The sequence below is a fragment of the Cavia porcellus genome, unplaced genomic scaffold (genome assembly GCF_034190915.1).
Source record: "Cavia porcellus strain 051 isolate PalLab524CR breed Dunkin Hartley unplaced genomic scaffold, mCavPor4.1 scaffold_6, whole genome shotgun sequence".
NCBI classification, from domain to species: domain Eukaryota; kingdom Metazoa; phylum Chordata; class Mammalia; order Rodentia; family Caviidae; genus Cavia; species Cavia porcellus.
The window spans coordinates 49,736,054-49,758,344 of NW_026947489.1; the positions used below are offsets into that span (position 1 = coordinate 49,736,054).

General features: G+C 39.1%; 1 gene segment (V, D, J or C); it reads left to right on the plus strand.

The window, feature by feature from the left end:
- The first annotated feature begins 10,628 nt into the window (after positions 1-10,628).
- On the plus strand, positions 10,629-11,105 carry LOC134476306 (T cell receptor beta variable 6-1-like). The segment is given in 2 exon segments: positions 10,629-10,677; positions 10,774-11,105. Coding segments are annotated over 2 exon segments (381 nt in total).
- The last annotated feature ends 11,186 nt before the right edge of the window (positions 11,106-22,291 follow it).

Genomic DNA, 22,291 nt, shown 5'->3' on the forward strand with positions numbered 1-22,291 from the left:
ACAAAAATTTAAAAAATCACCATCTTGTTGCTCAGTGATTAGCTCCAATTCCATGTGCACACATAGTCTGTACATTCATTAAAAGTAAGGCTCTGTCAAATTTGAATCAGCACTTTGTGTGCAGTCTGGTTCCATGTGAGTTATAAGGTAGTTAGGCTTTGAAACTATGTGATAGTTAACTGCTGTGTCAGCTTGAGTAAAAACCACCCAAATGCTTTCAATAGTGTACTTCTGACTATGGCGGAATGGATTTAGTGAACACAGAAGACCCATCCTGGCTGCAAGAAGCACCAAGCCACAGGCTTGTATGATGAATGGAATAAGGAGGGAAGCAAAGGAAGGCTTGATTCTCTTTCTCATAGGATTCAGGTTTTGCCTTCACTTTGGACATATTCTCTCTTTTTTTTTCCAGGGAAGATCCTAAGCCTAGCACTGCAGATATTTTAGCCTTCCAGTGTACTGAATTTTGACTGGAACCTTTAAAACTCCAGGGTGAAGACTGCCCTTTTGCCCTTCCACCTTACTCTTCAGGCAGCCATTGTTAGCCTACCTCATAACTCCATATACAGATATATGATCATCTATCTGTCTATATGATCAATTGGGAATACTTTGTTTCACGAACTTAATTTGATCCCCAGTTCTGGGCAAGGTGATCACAGTCACCAGATGTGGTATTCACAAAGGGAAACACAATTTTGCACAAAGGTTCTGTTTGCAAAATGAATTGTTTACAAACAGAAGCATTTGTGAACCAAGGCATCACCACCCACAAATGTGCATGCACACACACACACACACACACACACACACAAATATGTACAACTTATATAAAATCTTTCTTTCTCATGAGCATTGACTGATACAAGTGAATTCCATAAAAACCACCAAGACATACTCCAACCCACCTAATCATTGCTTATAGTCGATTTGTTGAAACAAGAACTTTGCTTTTCTAACATCAAGTCCACTGTGAAAAAAATGTCTAATTTTTAGTACTATCAATGGTTCCTCGATCAGTGGTTTTTATAAATGAAAGTGACTTCCCACAATTTTATAGACCAATGTTTTGGATAATTTGAAAAGTAAGATATTTAAGACAAACAACAATAATAGTAGAAGTGAAACCCACCATGAATTAGCACCAGAGTCTCAAAAAAATAACACTCAAAGGCCCATAAGATTGGCTACTATAAAAAGCAAAAGGAAACCAAAAACTAATAAGTGTTGATGAAGATATGGGGAAGTTGGAATCCTTGGCATTGCTGGAGGTAAACTAAGAGAGCTCCCACTCACTGTTAAAGCATTATGACAATTTCTTAAAAAGTTGAACATGGAATTACTGTATGATGTAGCAATTTCCATTCTGGATATATAAATGAAAATACTGAAAACAAGCACTAGAACACATTAGTACACTAATGTTCATAGCAGTGTTATTTCCACAAGCCAAAATGTAGAAACCACCTACCCACCAACAACTAAGGAGTTTCTAAAATGTGATGTGACCTGGATCTAATGGTGCTCACTTATAATCCCAACACTCCACAAGGAGGAGGCAAAAGCAGTGCAAGTTAAAACCAGCCAGGAAAAATTAGCAAGATTCTGCTCAAAATTAACACAAAATTTAAAAGGACTGAGCATGAAGCTCAGGGCAAATGCTTTGGGTTGATCTGCAATCCTGCTAAAATAAAGTGACATAGAATAGAAATATTATTCTCTCTTAAAATGAAGTGAAGAATAGATACATGATATGACATAGAGAAGCCTCAAAACATTGTCCTATTGGAAAGCAACCAGATACAAAAGAAGGATAGGTGTTATATAATTCCAGTGAAATGTGTTACTAGAATCACTCAAATTTGTAAAGAATAGAGCATGGAGTGGTTGTAGCAAGGAGCTTGGAAGAGGAAAGGAATGGACAGTGTTTGTTTAATGCGTACAGTTTCAGTTTGGGTGAACAAGTTTTGGTTGTGGATGATGGTGACTGTTATACAACAAAGTTTTAAAAACTTTAAACTTAAACCAGCATTTACAAAACATGATCTCTGAATAAAGATGAGTTCAAGGCAAGAAGGAAAGATTGATTAACCACAATTTTGAATACGTAAGTTACATTTTAGTGTTTTGATATCTGGCTGTCTATTGCTTAGGGAAAATATTGTTGCTGATGATTTTAATATCACTGCTGTTTATGAACAACTAGGCTGGACATCCTACTCTAGAGGTTCTGAGGAGACTTGAAAGAGGTTTGAAGAAATGTAAAGAGGAGGAAAATAGGAAAAATCCTATATTCTTTCTTACATAAATACTTGAGAGTAATATCAACACTTTTCCAGATATTATGAACTAAATCAGTATGTCAGAGGCATGATTGTGTGGAGACAACCAAGGAAGTACCAGTTTCTGGCCAGGTGACAGGATTGGGTTAGAGTGCTGCAATTCAGTCCAGGGTCTTTTGAGAAATTTAGACAGAAATCAGGAATTGGCAGGTGCAACTCTGTTAATATCACTGGATTTGAATCCCAGTGCCTCTCAGCCCTAATGTTAAAGCTCTTGAATCTAGGTGACCAAGTGTCATAGATGGACTCTGCAATTGCCCAATGTAGCCACTGGATACCACTACTCAGCACTGGATCCTCCTGTCATTGCCAGGTGCTACAGCATCCAATGCTGGTTGTCCCCATGCTGGTATCTGTGGTCTGTCCTGATTTCTATGGCCAGTCTCTGGAGAGCTTTAGTGCTAGCAGCCCCTTGTGCTTGCAATTCTAGATCTTTTCTAACACAACTACTTAGCTTAAACTATTTTGGAATAAAAATCCTGAGGAGATTTAAAGAACTTACAAGACGATACTCCCTACAAATGAATCACAAGTAAATTTACATGACCACAAGAGGAAGGTTTTATCAGAAAATCCTGGTTCTACAGAACATCATGTTCCAATGTGAGAAGTGAGAAAAGAGTGCTGCTTACATTGGAGCAACAGGCCTGTAATTGGTTCAAGTGCAAGTCCATTTATTGATCCAAATTGAATTCTACTATTTGGTTCAAACTCAGTCCCAATGCTTTGGACCCAGCTACCATGAACCAAATCCTCTGACGTTGTGAACCATATTAAACTGCCGCTGCTTTAATTTTTAGATGTTGAGGGGCTGGGGATTTAGCTCAGCGGTATAAGCACCTGCCTTGTAAGCAGGTGGTCCTGAGTTCGATCCCCGGTACTGATAAAAAAAAAAAAAAATAGATGTTGAATGTTGTGCCTCAGCCATGACAATGCTAACATGCATTTATCTTCAATTTCCCCCCATAAAGGCCCTATCTCTAAATACAGTAAGTTTGGTTATTAGATTTCAAAGTAAGTTGTAGGGGAACACAGCAAAGTAGTCCCTAACATGCAAAATCTTATTACTCACTGGCCCTCAGAGCTGGGCACTGTGGCACTATGGACCTCCCACTGTCTGTGGGGAGTATCACACAGAGCTGGCAGCCAAGGACATAGAAGGCTCAAGAAGAATTCTATTTCACACTTTCATCCACTCATATGTTTGATGACACATACAGGAATTCACTGTGTGTTTCCACAGCAGGGAAGCAGAAACCCCAGCTATAAAATGGTTAGAAATCTTTTGGAGTTTCAAAGAGATGAGGAAAGGTTTGGTGCTGGATTGGGATGGCATGCATGCCCTGAGTCACGACAGGCAGAGGAAAATCTGCTTCCATGGAGAAGCAAGGGAGCTGTGGCATAGACATAGGGCCCAACCCCTGCCCAACCTATGTAAATTGTGTTATTGTGTCAAGAAAAGACTTAACTGGGGTTTTGTATTAGCTGAGCCCGGACATATGGTAATAAAATTAGGCTGCATGGGCATTTCTACTGACCATGACATCAGAGAAGTGACATCACATCCTGATGTCCAATCAAAGAACTGCTGTTCACAACTCTGTACTTCAGAGAACCAGAATCCTGAGTAGTGTGACAGTGGTTTACTTCTATTCTGTCCTGCCATGACCTCTAAGTTTCTGTTATGTAGTTCTTTGTCTCCTGGGAGCAGGTAAGTTATGTAAACAAGGACCATTCTAGACTTGCTGTCTTCTGAATCTTCCACTCCATTCTGCCTCTGCATTTGCCTAAGCAGAATGCACCTCAGGGTAGCTCCTGAGCTCATTTTTTATTGCTTTTCCCACAGGCCCAGTGGAGACAGGAGTCATCCAGACTCCAGGACACAGGATGAAAACAAAAAGACAGCAAGTGACTATAAGATGCTCCCCTATGACTGGGCACCAGAGTTTGTCCTGTTACCAATGGGCCATGGGTCAGGGCCCTCAGTTTATCTTTGAATATTACAATGAACTGCAGAGAGCAAAAGAAAACCTTTCTACTCGATTCTCTGCTCAGTTCCATGACCCTCTTTCTGAGCTAAACATACAGACCTTGGAGTTGGGGGACTCAGCTGTGTACCTCTGTGCAAGCAGAGGGCACAGCTCAGTAGAATATGGAAGATAAGGTAGACAAACCTTCTGCCAGAATGGAGCAACCTCAAACATGACAGAGATATGGAAACATAGGCACCATCCAGGTGCGGTGGTGCATGTCTGTAATCCCTGCTCTCTGGACAGCTGAGGCAAAAAGATCACAAACCTAAACCCAGCCTGGACAACTCAGTGAAACAGTGCTTCAAAATAGTAAGGAGATTGTTTCAAACCTCAGTAGGATCAACCTGCAGAGAGAGAGAGAAAGAGAGAGAGAGAGAGAGAGAGAGAGAGAGAGAGAGAGAGAGAGAGAGAGACAGAGAGAGACAGAGAGAGACAGAGAGAGACAGAGAGAGACAGAGAGAGAGACAGACAGACAGAGAGAGACAGAGAGAAAGAGAGAGAGAGAGAGAGAGAGAAAGAGACAGAGACAGAGACAGAGGCAAAGAGACAGACCCTCCAAGACCCTCTATACCCCCAAACTATAGAGCAAAGTCTTGTAGACATTGGCATTAGCTGGCAGGAAGTCTCTATAGAGGACATCACCAGAGAAGCAGGTGCCTGAGGTGAGAAGTCTGGAGTTGATTATGAAATCTTTCTTGTCTTCTGACTGCAGTATTGTCTCCTAGTGGAACAGTCAGGTGCTTTCCAAAAGGAGGAAGGCAAGTCAGCCCTAAAACTATGTAGACAAGAGTGGCCAACTTTCCCAAGATCCATTTTGTTCTCCACGTGTATCATTGTTCAGCTCACCACTCAGATTCAGCAACCTTCTATGCCTGTACTGCCATTCCCAGTCTCTCCTAGAACTCAGCAAGATTTGCCTTCTGTCTTTCTGTTCTTGCCTTTCCCAGGCATGGAAACATCTCCCTTTCCCCACTCCCAACACATGCTGCTTGTCTGGTTCCCAGCTGTATTTCTCCTCATTTTTACACTGTCATTTCCAGCTCTGGACAGTATTGCTCTATTGACTACACGTTCATAGGAAAAATCATATATAAAATTGACACAGGTTAATACTCACTTATACAGAGTCCTGGAATAATATTCATCATTGTTTCCCTTTTCTAAGGGATTCTTCTCTCCTCAATTGTACTGGACAATAATTGTCAGTCATTTCAACTTTCTGTCCATGTCACATTTCCAATATAGTGAGAAATTATGTTTTATATTCATGGTTGATTACCAAGGATGGAAAGTATCTTAATTATGTCTAAGGCTAGGATACGCAACAAAGAAAATATTCATCTAAGCTTGTGGTCCTGCCACAATGAATTTCCTCAGCGCATCTGTGATTTACCACAACCTCATCTTTAGAGATTTAATGGAGCAAGAAACATTAGCAAGTCTTCCCAGAAATTAATTTAAAAACTGAAGAAAAATAGTTATGCTCAATATGAGAATCTTAATATTCTTGGCAATTAGAAGACATTGTGTGTTACATTCTCAACTGAAAGGAGAAAAAAATAATTTCGCTCACAGTTTCTAGTAGATTCAGTCCAAATCTGGCTGGTTCCATAGAAGAAAACACACGATAAGAAGATTTCACAAGGGAAAAGTGTCTGCTCCATGGAATCAAGGAAATAGAAAAAGAAGGGAGAAGCCAGAGACAGGAATACACTTTTCAGGCTGATTTCACCAGCTTGTTATATCTGTGTCCCACCTGTGAACAAGTGAGAACTTTGGGAGACATTTAGAACTAACTCATACCTAATTGTTTATTCCCAGATATAAAAATTTGGAAATAAACCTGTAAAATCTAGAATCAATCATTATAAAATACAGTATCTAAAATGTGATGATAATTAAATGCAAAATATAGAAAGACATGGGTCTCATAGAGAGAAGCTCTGGAATGTGGTGTTTACAGGATGGACCATCTTGCAGAAGACCCATTATTTTTATGACCTGTGTTACTCTGCTTACGTTGAATTTAGCATACAAAACTCAATGATATAGACTTTGTTGTCTTCTAATATATAATGTGGTTTTGTACAAATATGTATGTTTTTTCTCTATGACATTCATATTTCAAACATGTATATTAAAAATCAATCTTAGCCAGGCCAGTTTGGCAATGCAGAAGAATGTGTGTGTGTGTGTGTGTGTGTGTGTGTGTGTGTGTGTGTGTAGTGGTCTGGGAACTAGCCAGGAGAACAGGGCTGAAAAGAATGCCAGACTGTCTGCTTGGAGCAGAAAGGAGGCTTGAATTTACTGGGTGGGACCTGGACACGTGGAAGTAAACAAAGACTCATTGGGGAGGGTGAGGGTGCCATGGGTCTCAATGTGCTCAAGAAGATTCTCTGCTGTTGCATAGGCAGTGGAGGGTAAAGCACCTGAGTGTGCGTGGGAGGAGGAAAATCCCGGGCGGGTTAGAAGAGAAGTACAGTTAGTATGAAAATAAGGAATCTGTGTTCTTGGTATGTCGGAAGGGTGCTTGCCCTGACCCAGCTTCAGTTTCTGGGCAGTGCAGGGCAGGAATGGTGCATGATGCATAAAACACAGTTTGGGTGCTGCCATCAGGTGCAGTGAGCTGGGTTTCCAGCAGGGAGAGTGAGATCAGAGCATGACACAGGCTCCTGTCAGAGAGACCAAATCTGCAGCCATGCTGACTGCTTACCCCAGGAGGCCCTGCACTGAACTAGGAGAGGCTGGTGTTTCCTTATGCAGCCATGGCGTTCAGGTTCCTCTGCTGTGTGGCCCTATGTCTCCTGGAAGCAGGTAACTCCTGGGCACAGATGAAAAGCCTCTGATCTATTTACTTTCCCTGAATACAAATCTGTTGAGGATGGCCCTACTCAGTCCTTAGCTTCTGTCTCCTGACCCTTCACATCTGTCTCCTGACCCACAGGCTCTATTGATTTGGGAGTCATGCAAACCCCAAAGTGCCTCATCCAAGTTAAAGAAGAACAAGCAACACTGAGATGCTTCCCAATCTCTTGACACCTTGCTGTGTACTGGTACCAACAGAAGCTGGACCAGGGTCTCCAGTTCCTATTTGAACATTATGATATTGAAGAGGGAAGTAAAGGAAATGCTCCTGATCCATTCACAGCAAAGTAGTTCTCTAATTATAGCTCTGAACTCAGCCTGAGGGCCTTAGAGCTGGAGGACTACGCTCTCTTTCTCTGTGCCAGCAGCTTGGCACAGAGCTGCATGGGGCCAGCCTTCTGTACAAAAGTATTTTTCTCTACTCTGGAAGTGACCAGGAAGGCAGATCTGCCAGGCAGCTATGCTCAAGCCCTGGGAAGCTCACAGATTTTTTTCCCAGATGTTTGCTGCTCCTGGTATGTGTGATCTGTTTAATGCTCACAGAACTGGCACCAGTTAAGCTTCAGTTTCCATGTCTATGTATCTGGTTACAGCAGCTTTCCCAGACATTGTATTCCATAGCTGGTGATACCTGTCACTATGAACATGTGTGGAACCTCTCACTATTTACGTAGTAAGTCTGAGCCCTTCTCTGTGTTCCCTTTCTCAAATCAAAATTAGTAGAAAGGGGATGTCATGTATCACACGTGATTACTATGAGCTGCTTCCTGACAAGTCTAGAAAACCTATGCTCTCAAGGCCAAGCATGTTCCTGCATCCTTCATGGTGATAATAAAGAAAGGCACACTCTTCACTGTTGCCCTCTTGCCATGGTGCAGAGGTTATGTGATTTCTTCTACGGCAGCCTGTGAGTAGCATGGGTGCAGAGCTGCAAAATGAAAGGAGGGGAGTATTTGTCAGAGAAAAGTGCAGTTTTCCTGTGCAGGACACAGTGAGCCACAAGGGAAAGGAATGTGACCATGGTCATCATTAACTTCTTCTGTTTTTTATTCAGCAAACATTTTTGGGTCCCCTCCTATGTTGAAAACATTGTTCCAAGAAGAGAGAAAATTGAAAATCGAAAATGTTTTTTTTTTAAAGCAAGGAAAACTAGGAACATAGAAACAGTTTGGGATATTCAAACTAATAGCTTTAGATTTTGAGTTATGCAAATCAATTTTTCCTATTTTTTTTTCTTTTTCTCTTTCTCTGACTACCTTTTTCTGTCAGCTTTTAAATACTTTTAAATATTTAAATGAAATCTATCTTCTTAAAAACTTTTTAAATATACACTGCACCATCTGTTTTTCATATGGGTACAATGTGTTACTAACTGTTGGAGGTTAAGTACGTAGCAGAACGTTATACCCTTCAAACCGCAACTCCACCCTTCCTCCACCCTCTGATCTTGGAAAAGCACCATCCTGTCTTTTGTTTCTGGAGTCTACTTTAGACATCGCCTATAAATGGAATTATGCAGTTGTGTCTTTTTGTGACTGACATATCTCAGTTAACATAATGCCTTCCAAGACCATGAATGTCATGGCATGGAGCAGTCCTTGCTGTTATTATTTTTAAGGGTTCATGTCATTCCATTATACATATTCTCTGTCTCTAAGATCTGCAGTATTAATTACACAACCTGTGTGTGACTTTTGCTGTGAAGGTCATCCATTTCTTGAGTGGGTCAACTAGAAAAAATCATACTAACGCCATCATTTGTTAACAATTTACTACAAACTGAAAAGACTTCATTTGCAAAATTTTATTTGTAAATTCAATTATCACAGAAAATACTAACAGGCAAATGCTATTTTGTTCTCATTTTATAGTTGCAAGAATTGGCCTAGAGTTAAATAATTGGATCAAATCAAATAGCTATTAGGATACAGAACTGAGACTCAAATCCTGGGCTAACTCTCACATTTCTACCTCTATACTGTACTACATTTTCAGAAAGAAAGGTGCCTGTCTTCAAAATAAGAATGCTATTCTGTTAATCCCTGTTACACTGAATGGCTTTAATAAAATCATTGATAGAATTTTGTTTTCCCAGGAGTTAGTGGCATAGACAAAAGTATAGGCACAGGGTGTTGCACATTAAACTCTGATTCCCAATCCAAACCCAGCTCACCATACCAAATTCAATTTCTTGGTATATGTTGCAGTTCTTTATCATCTATGAGACTAAAACCCTATCTGCATTAGTCAGAATTCTCCAGAGAAACAGACCCATTTGGAGTTATGCATCTCCATTTTGAGATATTGCTTAATGAATTTGCAGAAGCTCACAAGTCCAGAACCTGCGGGGGGACCTGGTGGTGCTGGAGACTAGAGAGAACTGAGGCTCACTTCTGGGCCTGTCAGCTTGACCTTTCTATCCTACCAAAGGGAAAACTGGTCCTTTTGTTTCATTTGTGTTCAGCTGATTAAATGAAGCCATCCCACATGTGGTTGTTTCACTGTACGACCAAAATGTTAACTTAATCTAATGACCAAATCTACCAATTTAAGTGTTAATTTCATTCCAAAAGACCTTCAAGGAAATATTCAGCATAATATCTGGGCAAGTGATCTGTACACTTGTAGCCCAGTTAAGCAGATACATAAAACTGATGATCACAGCGTCCTTAGAGATGTATAGAAACATGAAACACTGAACATTCTTTCATCCCCTTTGCTAATCTTAGATTTTCCTGTGTCTATAAAGGAAAATATAAGCCATCCTGCAGCTGAGGATCTGAAATTCACAGAAATAGTAGTTTACATGGAGCATATATTATATGAAATTAACTGCAGAATATAACATACGTCTCTAGCCAGATATTTAAAATCAAACTTCCTGATATCTAAGTTATATGGACTATACATTTCACATTTTAAATGAACTGGGCAGTGATTTTTGATCCATATTCATGATAACACAAAGGAAAATTTGGGACAGGTGTGTCAAAAATTAGTGGAAAGCCATAAAGATTTTCTCTAATATTTTAGACTACAGAAATAGGTTTGATATTATAAACACTGTGTTAAGTTCAGAAATGTATCACTATAGAAATATAATAAATAAGGGCTTAAAAACCAATGTACAGAAAAGTCAATAATAAAAAAAGTCAGTAATAATTTGTGTCAATTCAGACAAATGTGTCCCATTCCAACATCTGGATTATGATCATGCATTTACTTTAGAGTTGTTCCAGAGGAGGGCAGGACATGTTCCCCAGTGACAAGAAAGCCGTGGCCCACAGGCAGGGATGCTAGGGACTCAGAATGACTCCTCCTATAAATCCCCATCCTCCTTTGTCTAACAAGAGACCATAAGACTCCTCTGTTCTTCTGGGGCCCTGCCATGAGCTTCAGCTTTCTCTGTTGTGTGGCCTTTTGCCTCCTGCAGGCAGGTGAGTCCAAGGCCGGCACTTGTCATGGAATTTCAGGTCCTCATCCAAACCTTTCCCACTGGGTTGTGGCATCAGCTTTTTCTTCTTTCTCTGCAGGTCTAGGGAATGCTGGCATCACTCAGACTCCTATGTCCCGGGTCCTAAAAACAGGCCAGCACATGACACTGAGCTGTGTCCAGCAGGCGAATCATGACCTCATGTACTGGTACCGACAGGATCCAGGACTGGAGTTGAGACTCATCTATTACTCATATGATACAAACATCACTGTAAAAGGAGAAGTCTCTGATGGGTACAGTGTGTCCAGACCAAATAGAGAGAGCTTCCCCCTCACTGTGCTGTCGGCCAGCCCCTCTCAGACATCTGTATACTTCTGTTCCAGCTGTGATTCCACAGTGCTTCAAAGCTGCCTCTGCTCTGCACATTAAGGGCAGGAGGCCCTGCACCCTAGAACTAAGGGATGACCTGGGGAGAGATCATAGCACTGGGAGGCCAGCATGCCAAGGACACCGGGTTTGCACTCTGTGTATCTCCAGACAGTCTCAACCAGATCCAAACTCACTCTGGACACAGAGATCTCCACTTTGCTCCTTGAATGTGATTCTTGGAATCTGACTTTTCTAGCCATAGATCTGAGGCAACATCTTCCAGCATGGAGCATGGTTTGTGTCTTGAACATACCTGGCCTTGCTCTGGAGCCCTATCACCTCTCTGGAGAATTCTCACCAGCCTCATCTCTCATGTGGTCTCAGCTGACGGTGACCTTTTCCATGATGGTGGTTGTGCTCCAGATCCCCACCAGGCCTTTATTCCTTCCATTTCTCTAGTCTTTCTACTCCATCCATGCTGTCAGGCCCTCATCCAAGCCTGATCTTTTCAGTAGCAGAGACGGCAGTGGTTCCTCCTTTGGCACAGAGCTTTCCATTGCTTAGAGGCAAAAACACACCTGGACTTCAGGTCTCAGTGATTCTCCTAAGGGAAGTTTGCTTGCCTTCCTACCAAGCTCAGTTTCCCTTCTATAACTTCACAAGGCCTCGTGTGACTAGAATTGAGTACAATGGTAATTTTGCAGAACTTGGCCGATTATTTTTCTACTCAACTGTATTTTAATGGGCTGAAACTCTCGCAATACCCCTCTATAAATTCACCTTACTGTATTGAGAACTCACCTGTTATGGATTAGATACTGGTGGTGAACTTAAGGCCAGCACCATTAAATCATCATGGGACTGATCATAGATGTTTCACCTGAGGAAATTTGCCAGCATAAGTAGAGATGTGGTGAAGGAGAATAAAGGCATTGAGGCATTGAGGCACTGAGGTATTGTGGGTTCTCCTAAGAGTTGCTGTTTGAGCTGTTAATTCTCCTGGAGAGGCTCTCATCCTCACATTGCACATTGCTTCCTGGCTCTGGAGGGGAAGAATTGTGCTGCTTAATCTTCAGGATGAACTAGTCACACTGGCTTCTTGGCATGTACTCCACTGTGCTTATCTTTGGAGGAGCTCAGAGTCTAGATGTTGCTGAGGATGCTTGGTGCTTTTCAGGACAGCCCTGGACCTTATTGTGAGAGTGACTTCTCTGCTCCAGCATAGACCCCTCAACCTATCATCACATTTCCTTCACTCTGCTGGCATAGATTTTCTAGATACAACCGCTGACCTCTGAGCCTTCCTAACATGGATCTGTAAAATAGACTGGCATGAGTCCTTCTTGTGGGCTCCACACCTCCAGGTAGACTTGTGGGAGACATTGTCATAAGCTTTGTGTCTTCATCTGGCCTCATCTGGGACATTGCTGTGAAATTCAGGCCCTTGGCTACATATTTTACATCTTTAGTTTTGTCAATAGATTTCCTGCCTTTTCTAATGTTAACTCTGCCTGACCATCATAAAATAATATAAATTTCATGTCCTGATTTTAATTGTTCTCCTCACAATCCATAACTACAATACCATCTTACAGAGAAACGGTGAGTGAATGATTGACAAGTTGGATAGAAGAACCAATAACAAATATACCATAGATTCCACATTAACCTGGCAGAGATCAATTTTACCTATGAGAAGTCACATCCTTTTATTTTCGGGCTACAGTGTGTTTTGAAATATAATTCGTAATCTCCTGCCCATGTCTAACAGATCTGGCTTCTTTTACAGTTTCATAACCAGGCTTCCCCCAAAGTCTTCTCTTCCCTCAGTTGCTTTCTTCACAAGAAATCAAGGCAGATCAGAGCTCAACTTCCAGAATGTTAACCTAAACTGTCTTTTCTGAAAATCACTTCTGGTATCAGTAACTCTATGTGGAACAGAAGCACTAGCAGTGTTATGGGAAGAGAGTGCTTATCCTGTGAAGTAGGCCTATTTCAAATGTGAGAAGATCTAGGAAAACCCGTCTGGAAAGTAGGAATCAGAAGTCAGGGTACAGCTGGTGGGCAGAGCTCCTGGGGCGATGGTTCAGGAGCACAGGCTTGAGCCATGGGGGACTAGTTAAGGGTGCCTTCAGCCACTTGGTGAGACCAAAAACAGGAACAGGAGAAATCCATGAAAACCTGATGTGAAAGAAGCTATTGCCTCATAGGGTTTCCTCCATGAGTTTATGGTGGTTGACTAAGCCTCTCTGCTGTTGACTCAAGTAATTTTGGTACCTCGGCCTTTTCCTGGAGTTTTGGGTGAGTGCAAAAAAAGAAAAAGAAAAGATCATTTTTAGATTCAAAAATTTTATATTTAAAGTGCGTCCATGCACCAATGCATAACCTATAGATATCTTTTCTTCCTTCCTTGTGAAATAACACAGAATGTGAGGACTCTGCAACTAGACAGCATTGAGGTTGAAATTCATGACCTATAAATTATATTTCTTAAAGAGAAGCTTATAAAAATTTACATCAGTCATCCTAGTATTTTATAATGTACATTGTGTATTACCAGCATTGAGGGGATTTTTATATCAAGTGTTGTTACGGTGGGAGCCATTGTGTAGTGACAAAGACTGCCTTTCCGTTTCTGTCTGATCTGGTGTGACTCTGTCCTGAGCTTACCCTACCATGGGCACCAGGCTCTTTTCCTCGGTTGCCTCTGTCTTCTGGGGATAGGTGAGTTTGCAGAAAATCAAGAAGTCTCATTGTATATGCCTGTGTGTGACTGTGTACATGTGTATATGCATGTGTGGGCTTATATAAGAGGCAAATATAACTATTTTTATCATTCTATTCCTAACTTCTGTCCTCACAGATCACACTGAAGTGGGAGTCTCCCAGTCCCCCAATTACAAGGTCATAAAGAAGGGACAGAATAAAACTTTCAGGTGTGATCCGATTTCTGGACACACTCTTCTTTATTGGTACCAAAAGAACCCAGAACAAGGCCCACAGTACCTCATGTACTTTGAGGATAAACTTCTATTAGACACCTCAGGGAAGCCTCCTGAGCAATTTTCTGCTGAGAGGCTTGAGGGCACCTTCTCCAATCTAAAGATCCAGAGTGCACAGCATGGGGATTGTGTTGTGTACCTCTGCGCAAGCAGTCACAGTGAGTCATGGCCACTTCCTTCCTGTTCACAAACTTCCTTCTCTCCTGGAAGCTCGTAGAGACCCTAAAGAGCATTGACCATCTATAGTCTTTTGAGACCACAGAATACCTCTGCCAGCACACTGGCTGTAAATGTGTGTGGAAAGAAACCTTCATTAATTGTTTGGGCCAAGAAGTCCTTAACCAGTCCAGCACAGCTGGTGAAGAATTGGGTATCTTAGCATTGGTGGTCACAGCTGTGACAGGCGATCTTTCCTATGACTTGGAAGTTGTTGCTCACCTACATTAGCTTGGGTCACACACGGTGTGCTGCCCCATGCCACCCCATCTGCTGACTCTGGTTGGTGAAAGATTTGAGGCTACACATTCACTCCCTGTTCAGGATCCCCTTACATCTCTGTCACAGTGAGAGTTTTCTGCAACATACCAAATTTGTCTTCCTTTTTGAAGTTAAGGACTTTGTTACATTTTTGACAGTAAATGAATGAACACAATGATAGCAATAATAAAAGGTCATTTCTTCTGCTTAGTTTACTAATTCTTTCGTTCGTTTTACTTTTGCTTTCAGATGTTTCCATTCTAATTCCTAGTCTAAAGAATGCTTTCACTACCACCCCAGCTTCTTAATAACCTGCGAGTCTTCCATTTTTAATTAAGTAAGTATATTGATTCACTTTAGATTTAGATAATGATCACATTCATTATAGGGAATTTGTGCCTGTGCATGGTACAAACTAATTCTTCTATTTTTCATATTCCTCTCCCTTCAGCTCTTCTTCCCTTCCTTATGTTTACAAAATCTTTTTTTCTTCTTATTTATTTTCTTTCCCCTTCCCAGTATCCCTTTTCTATTTAATCCCTTTCACATTTTCTTCCTATTTATCAGTATCTATTATACATTTTGGTTTCTTTCTTTTCTTTTTTTTTTTTGTCTTTTTCTTTTTTATTGGTACCGGGGATCGAACTCATGACTGCCTGCTTGCAAGGCAGGTGCTTATGCCACTGAGCTAAATCCCCAGCCCCAACATTTTGGCCCTTATTTACACTTTCAGTTTCTCGTAATAGAAAACAATGCAATATTTACACACGTGTATATGATTTATTTCTTTTAAGTATGGCCTCATCGTGCAGCCGTTTACCTAGCAATGTCTCAAGTTAATCATTTTTTATGCCCGAGTAGTACCCCATTGTAATAAAAAAACACGTGTTCTTTATCTAGTCACTGGTTGATGGGCATCTGGACTGCTTCCAAGGTTTAGCCATCACACAATGTGCTTCTATACTATTGGTGCACATATATCCCCTGTGTTGTGATGCTTTTAATTCTTTTGGGGAAGTACTATGAAGGTGAGTAGTTTTATTTTATAAAGGAATCTCTACACAGATGCAGAAACAAATCCAAGCACACTAAGCCACCTTACTGTTGACACAGGGGCCAAGGAAATTCAATGGATGAAAGATAGTCCCTTTAATAAATAGTGTTGGAAAAACTGGGTTTGTAAATATCAGAGACTAAAAGTAGAGTCTTGCCCATCACCATGCAATGAACTAAAGGCAAAGTGGGTGAAAAATCTAAATATTAAAACAGAAACATTAAATCTGGTGGAAGAATAATGTGTAGAACTCTTGGAGGCATAGATATAGGCAACGACATTATGAACAAAACTTGAATAGCATATGAAATATTAGAGACTAACAACTAGGATTTCATCTTGTTAAAATCTTTTGCAGAGCAAAAAAACAAACAGAATGTTAAGAAAATATTGCCAGCTGTTCCTTAGACAAAAGCTTAATATCTAGAATATATGAAGAACTCAAAAAAATCAGACAACTTCAAATGTAAAGACTTAATTCAAAAATAAGTCTCTAAAATCAATATGTATTTCTCAGATAAAGAAGTACAAATAGCAAATAAACACAGGAAAAAATCTCAATATCCCTGGTCATTTGAGAGATACAAATTAATACAGCACTGAGAGTCCATCTCACTCCAGAAAGAATAGGTACTATCAAGAAATCAAATAGTAACAAAAGCTTGAAGGATTGTGGAAAGAAAATAACCTTCTCTACTCTTGGTGAGTGTGTAGACTGGTGTAACCACCATGGAAATTGGACAACTGTGATTGTTATCCTAGACACTGGATTTGAAATGATCTCTGGATTTTTTAACAAAAGAAAATGGGATTTTACCAAAAAAAACTTTGAACTTTTTAAAGCAGATGTCCCTTCTATTTGCTTCATTTGATATATATTGTTACATGGTATTTTGTATAAATTCAAATGCTCACATTGTAATTAAATTACTTGCCCATCTGCAGTTTGTATCAGTGAAAACAATGATCAGAGGTTATATGATCATAGTTTCTAAGTGTCTGGGGTCCTCCAGGAACAACCCAGGTCTCCAGGAGTGAGACTGAGTATCACAGACCCAACATAATTCAGATGCCTCTGTGTAGCTGGCAGGGAAATCTCAGTTCCACTAAATCCACTTAAGAAGAATTACAGTGTCTCAGTACACCAAATTTATTTCTTCAAGAATCACTATCCTTGTCAGGGTGCTCTCCTGGTACCATTTTAACAGTCTCATTAACAAATACTCTATGTTCTGCTTTCCTGTATCTTGGTGTGCACGTTGAACAGTAGCATTAGCTCTGAATATAACTAAATAATGTAATTAGAAAAATAAGACCAAAAGGTTAATGTTTCCTAAGAACCTGTGAGTAAAAAACAGCATTTTGTGGTTTCTGAAGGTAGATCAAAATAGGAGCCTAATTCTTGTATTACACTGACTTGGGTTTCAATCAATCAGTTTTCCATATGAAATACTACAGGATAATATAAGAAAGTTTTCTTTATTTTCACCGACACATCTACCTTCATAATATATACAGGTAAAAGCCCACGTTTGGCAGCCAGGTTTCTCAGCATGAGACTCAGTAAGTCTAAGACCTTGACGTACTAGCTGAATATCACAGAAAGTGAAAATGTTATGAGTCTATACTGTGTTCAAGGGCACCTCTGTGAGACAACCAGAAGGGAGATACTGGCTCATTAGGGTGCTACCAATGGATAGGGGAGCAGGATGATTCTTGGCAAAAAAATTAGTTGATTAAGTCAACTGAATCAATTCACAGTATTTATCTCTCATGATTATTTTGACATTGGAATAAATCCAGAAGTTGAATGGTACCAAACTAGTGAATAATGTGGGTGGGGACACATTACAATTGCAATTTAAGAATGATTTCAAGGTGGCTGTCAGGGTCTTGAGTTCAGTCCCTGGAGCTGAACTTGTGTGGGTTGAATCACAGCACACAAGGAAGCCTTGGAACTTTTCTCCCAGGTTGTAATGCCACGTCCCAGGTCCCAAATCACTGGAAGCACCATGGGAGGTCACTGTGGGCCTAACTGCTCCATGCCTAGTGAACCCCAAGCAGGTATCATGGGCCCAAATTCAATTCCAGGAACTGAACATGCATGGGTTGTATTCCAGGGCACAGGAAATCCTTGGAAAATGGCTCCCAGGCAGTAAGACCACACCCTGTATCCCAAATAACCAGAGGATATATAGGAGGCCCCCAAAAGACCTAACTGGGCCATGAACAGTGATCTACAAGAGACTAGAAGATGCCTGGTCTGTTCCAGAAGTAAAAAATAGGCCAGGTGATTCCCAGGGAATGGGGGGAAGCTTCATATCACCACCCAAAAATGGGAAATACAGGAAAATGACAAAATGAAACAGCAAAATGCAATCTCAAACTTCCAGCCCAATCCAAGCAAGTGTAGAAGACATGGATGAAGAAGAAAATTTAAGCCATATAATTAAAATTACTGAAATGATAACAACTGAAGTAAAAAAAAAAAAAAAAACCCCTCTGGGAAGCTATAAAAAAATCAGATCAGAAATAATCTCCCAGGTAAAAGAAGAAATGATAAATGTAATGAAAGAAATGCTGAATGCATCTAAAGAAGACAGAGTTAAAAAATTAGAGGAACAATGCAAAAAGATGAAAATCCTAAATGAACAATATATGAAAAAAACAGAATGCAGATTCAAAGAGATATACATGAAATCAAAAATTCCATCGAACATTGGCAAAACAGCCTCAATGAAAGTGAAGATAGAATTTCATACCTTGAAGACAACATTGCAGCTAGTGAACAGCAAAGGAAAGATCTCTTATAAATAACAAGGAATCACGAAGTAACAATTCAATAGCTGCAAGATGATGCAAAGATAAACAGCATAAGATTGATTGGGATAAACAAAAAAGAAGATGACAACACAAAGGATATCAAGAGGATATTACAGAAGTAATAGTTGAATATTTCCCAAATATGAGAATGGAAACTGACATACAGATCAGGGAATACAGAAATCAACAACCATGACCAAAATAAAACTACAGCCAGAAATATAATAATCAACATCCCAGAAATCCAACATAAGAATAGAATATTAAAAGCTGTTAGAGAGAAGAAACAGATCACCTATAAAGGAAAGCCTATCAGAATCAAAGCAGACTTCTCTACACAAACTATGAAGTCAAGAAGAGCCTGGAGTGAAGTATTTGAGATCCTAAAGGAAAACGACTTCCAACCCAGAGTGAAGTATTCTGCAAAACTGTCCTTCAATATGGATGGAAAAATAAGATACTTTCATGACAAAGAACAGCTGAAAAACTTCATGATCACCAAACCAACCCTGAAAAGAATACTGAAAGACATTCTAGACAGACTTAGAAAAAAAAAAAAAAAAAACACAAAAAAGCAACAATTAAACAGAGTAGGATGGTAAACAATCAACAACAGAAAGATAACATGTCAAAAATAAATCAATATATATCAATTATAACCATTATATAACCAATGTAAATAGCCTTAATTCACAAATTAAAAGAAACAGACTGGCAGAATGGATCAAGAAATAACACTCGGGGCTGGGGAATTAGTTCAGCGGCATAAGCACCTGCCTTACAAGCAGGCAGTCGTGAGTTCAATCCCTGGTACCGATAAAAAGGAAAAAGACAAAAAAAAAAAAAAAAAAAAAAAAAAAAAAAAAAAAAAAAAGAAAGAAAGAAAGAAATAACACTCAACCATGTGCTTTATACAAGAAACCCATCTAATCCAAAAGGCAACTCATAGACTGAAAGTCAAAGGATGGAAAATAATACTTCATGCAATAGCATCCCCTCTCCCCCCAAAAAGCAGGAGTAGCTATTCTATTTGCAGACAATGTGAACTTCAAACCAAGTATGATCCAAAGAGATACAGAATGTCATTACATACTAGTTAGGGGGAAATTCAAGAGGAAGAGATAATAGTCTTAAATATATATGCACTAAATTTGGGAGGACCCAGTTATACAAAACATATTAACAGAAATGAAAAATGAAAGAAGCAATAACACAATTATAACTGGAGACATTAACACACCGTTGACACAAAGGGACATATCAACTACACAAAAATCAGCGAAGAAATAACAGAACAGAATCACACTTGTGAACAAATGGACTTGGTAGACATAGACAGTGTTCTCCCTAACATCAGAATATACATCCTTCTCAGTAGCACATTGAACATTCTCTAAAATAGACCTTATACTACCTCACATAATATGCTTAATAAATGCAAAGAATTGAAATTATGATGATATCAGATCATAGATTAATGAAACTAGGAATTACTGACAGAGGGATCTGCAAAATCCCCACAAACACATGGAAATTGGATAATACACTCCTGAGCAATCAGTACATCACAGAGGAAATTAAAGAAGAAATTAAATAATACATACAAGCAAATGACAATATAAATACATATTAACAGACTCTGTGGCATAAAATAAAAGCAGTCCACTGAAGACAATTTATTTCAAAGAACTCCCACATCAGGAAAATTTTTATGGAAAATGAAATACTATAATAGCCATTGTTTGTTTTCTGTTATTTGGTTTTGAATGTCCTGTAATATTTTCATTCTCTTGAATAGTTTTGTACTATTTTGTTATGTTTGATATTACTGTATGTGAATGTATGCTCAACTATTTCAAAGAAAAGAGACATTATGGTAGCTACTGTTAATAGCTGGTTGTCGTGAAGTGCTATGTTGATTAGATTGTTCTGTTCTGATTTGCTATGTTCTGTCCTCTTTTGTTTTATTCTACTTATTTAAAATTAAAAAAGGAAAACAGAACAAACATAAATAAAAAACCTGACGCTACACCTCAAACATCTAGAAAAAGAACAAGTTAAGTGCAAAGCCAAAAGAAGTGAGGAAATTATAAAGTTTCAAGGAGAAATCAAGGCAACAGTGACTAAGAAAACAATACAAAGAATCAATGAATCAAAGAGTTGGTTCTTTGAAAGAATAAATAAAATTGATAACCTTATTTTAAAAAGGAAAGAAAAAACTCAAATTCATGCAATAAGGAATGAAAAAGGTGAAATCACTACAGACTCTGTGGCAATACAAAAGATCATCAACACCTGTTTTGAAAACCTCTACTCTAAAAGGTTTGATAACACAGAAGAAATGGACAGATTCCTAGAAACATATGAAATACCAAAGCTGGGTCAAGAAAATGTAAAACTGCTGAATAACCCAATTTCTATTGATGAAATTGAAAATGTAAGTAAGTTCTTACCTACAAAGCAGAGCCCAGGCCCAGACAGATTCACTGCGGAATTCTACAAGAAATACAAAGAAGACTTAATGCCGACACTCCTCAAACCCTTCAATGAAATCGAAAGGGAAGCAATTTTTTCCTAAGTCATTCCTGGAAAAAATATTACTCTAATACCAAAACCTCAGAGACACCCAACCATAAATGAGTACTGCAGGCCAGTCTCCCTAATGAACATAGATGCAAAAATTCTCCATAAAATATTGGCAAACAGAATGCAGCAAATCACCAAATTTATATACCACAACCAAGTAGAGTTCATCCCAGGAATGCAGGCACGGTTCAACATAACACAGACCAATAAATGTAATCCAACATGTTAATAAAGCCAAGAGTAAGAATCACATGATCGTTTCTATAGATGCAGAAAAAGCTTTTGAAAAGTACCAACACTCATTCATGGTAAGAATCTTACAGAAAATTGGAATAGATTGAATACGATAAAAGTTATCTATGACAAATCAACAGCCAGTATCATATTAAATGGACAAAACCTGAAAGCCTTTTCTCTAAAATCAGGATCAAGACAAGGATGTCCATTTTATCCACTTCTACTCACTAAGTGCTGGAAATACTAACCAGGCCAATTAGACAACAAAGAAGAAAAAAAGGAGAAAGGATAGGAAAAGAAGAAGTTCAAATATCATTATTTGCAGATGACATAGTACCGTACATAGAAGATGCCCAAAACTCCATTGAAAGACTCCTGGGTATAATAAATATATACAGTCATGTAGCTGGATACAAAGTCAACATTCAAAAATCAATAGCATTCCGATACACTAACAACAAAACCACTGAAAGAGAAATAAGAGAAGACACATTCTTCACAACAGCATCCAAAAATTGAAGTACTTAGAAATTAATCTAACAAAAGAAGTAAAAGATCTATTTAGGGGTAATTGTGATACACTGAAAAAAGAAATAGAATAGGACCTCAGAAAGTGGAAAGATATCCCTTGATAATGGCTAGCGAGAACAAACACTGTGAATACGGCCATTCTCCCAAAATTGTTATATAGATTTAATGCAGTCCCAAACAAAATACCACTAGCATACCTTACAGATATAGAAAAATCATTCCTAAAATTCATAAGGAACCAGAAAATGGAGTTCTACTCAACTATAAAGGATGAACACATTGAGATGCTTATAAGTAAATGTATGCAACTTGAGACCACACTCATAAGTGGAATGAATCAAACTCACATATGTAAATACCATACAGTCTCTCTAGTGTAAGAAATGGTAAGAGTACATAAGATACAGAAAACTCAATAAATACAGTGAAAGGATAAGAATATGCTTAAAGAGGAAGGAATAATATCTCGGAGAAAATGAAGAAAAAGAAAAAAGAAGGAAAAAGAAAAAATATATAAAATTATATAAATACCGTTA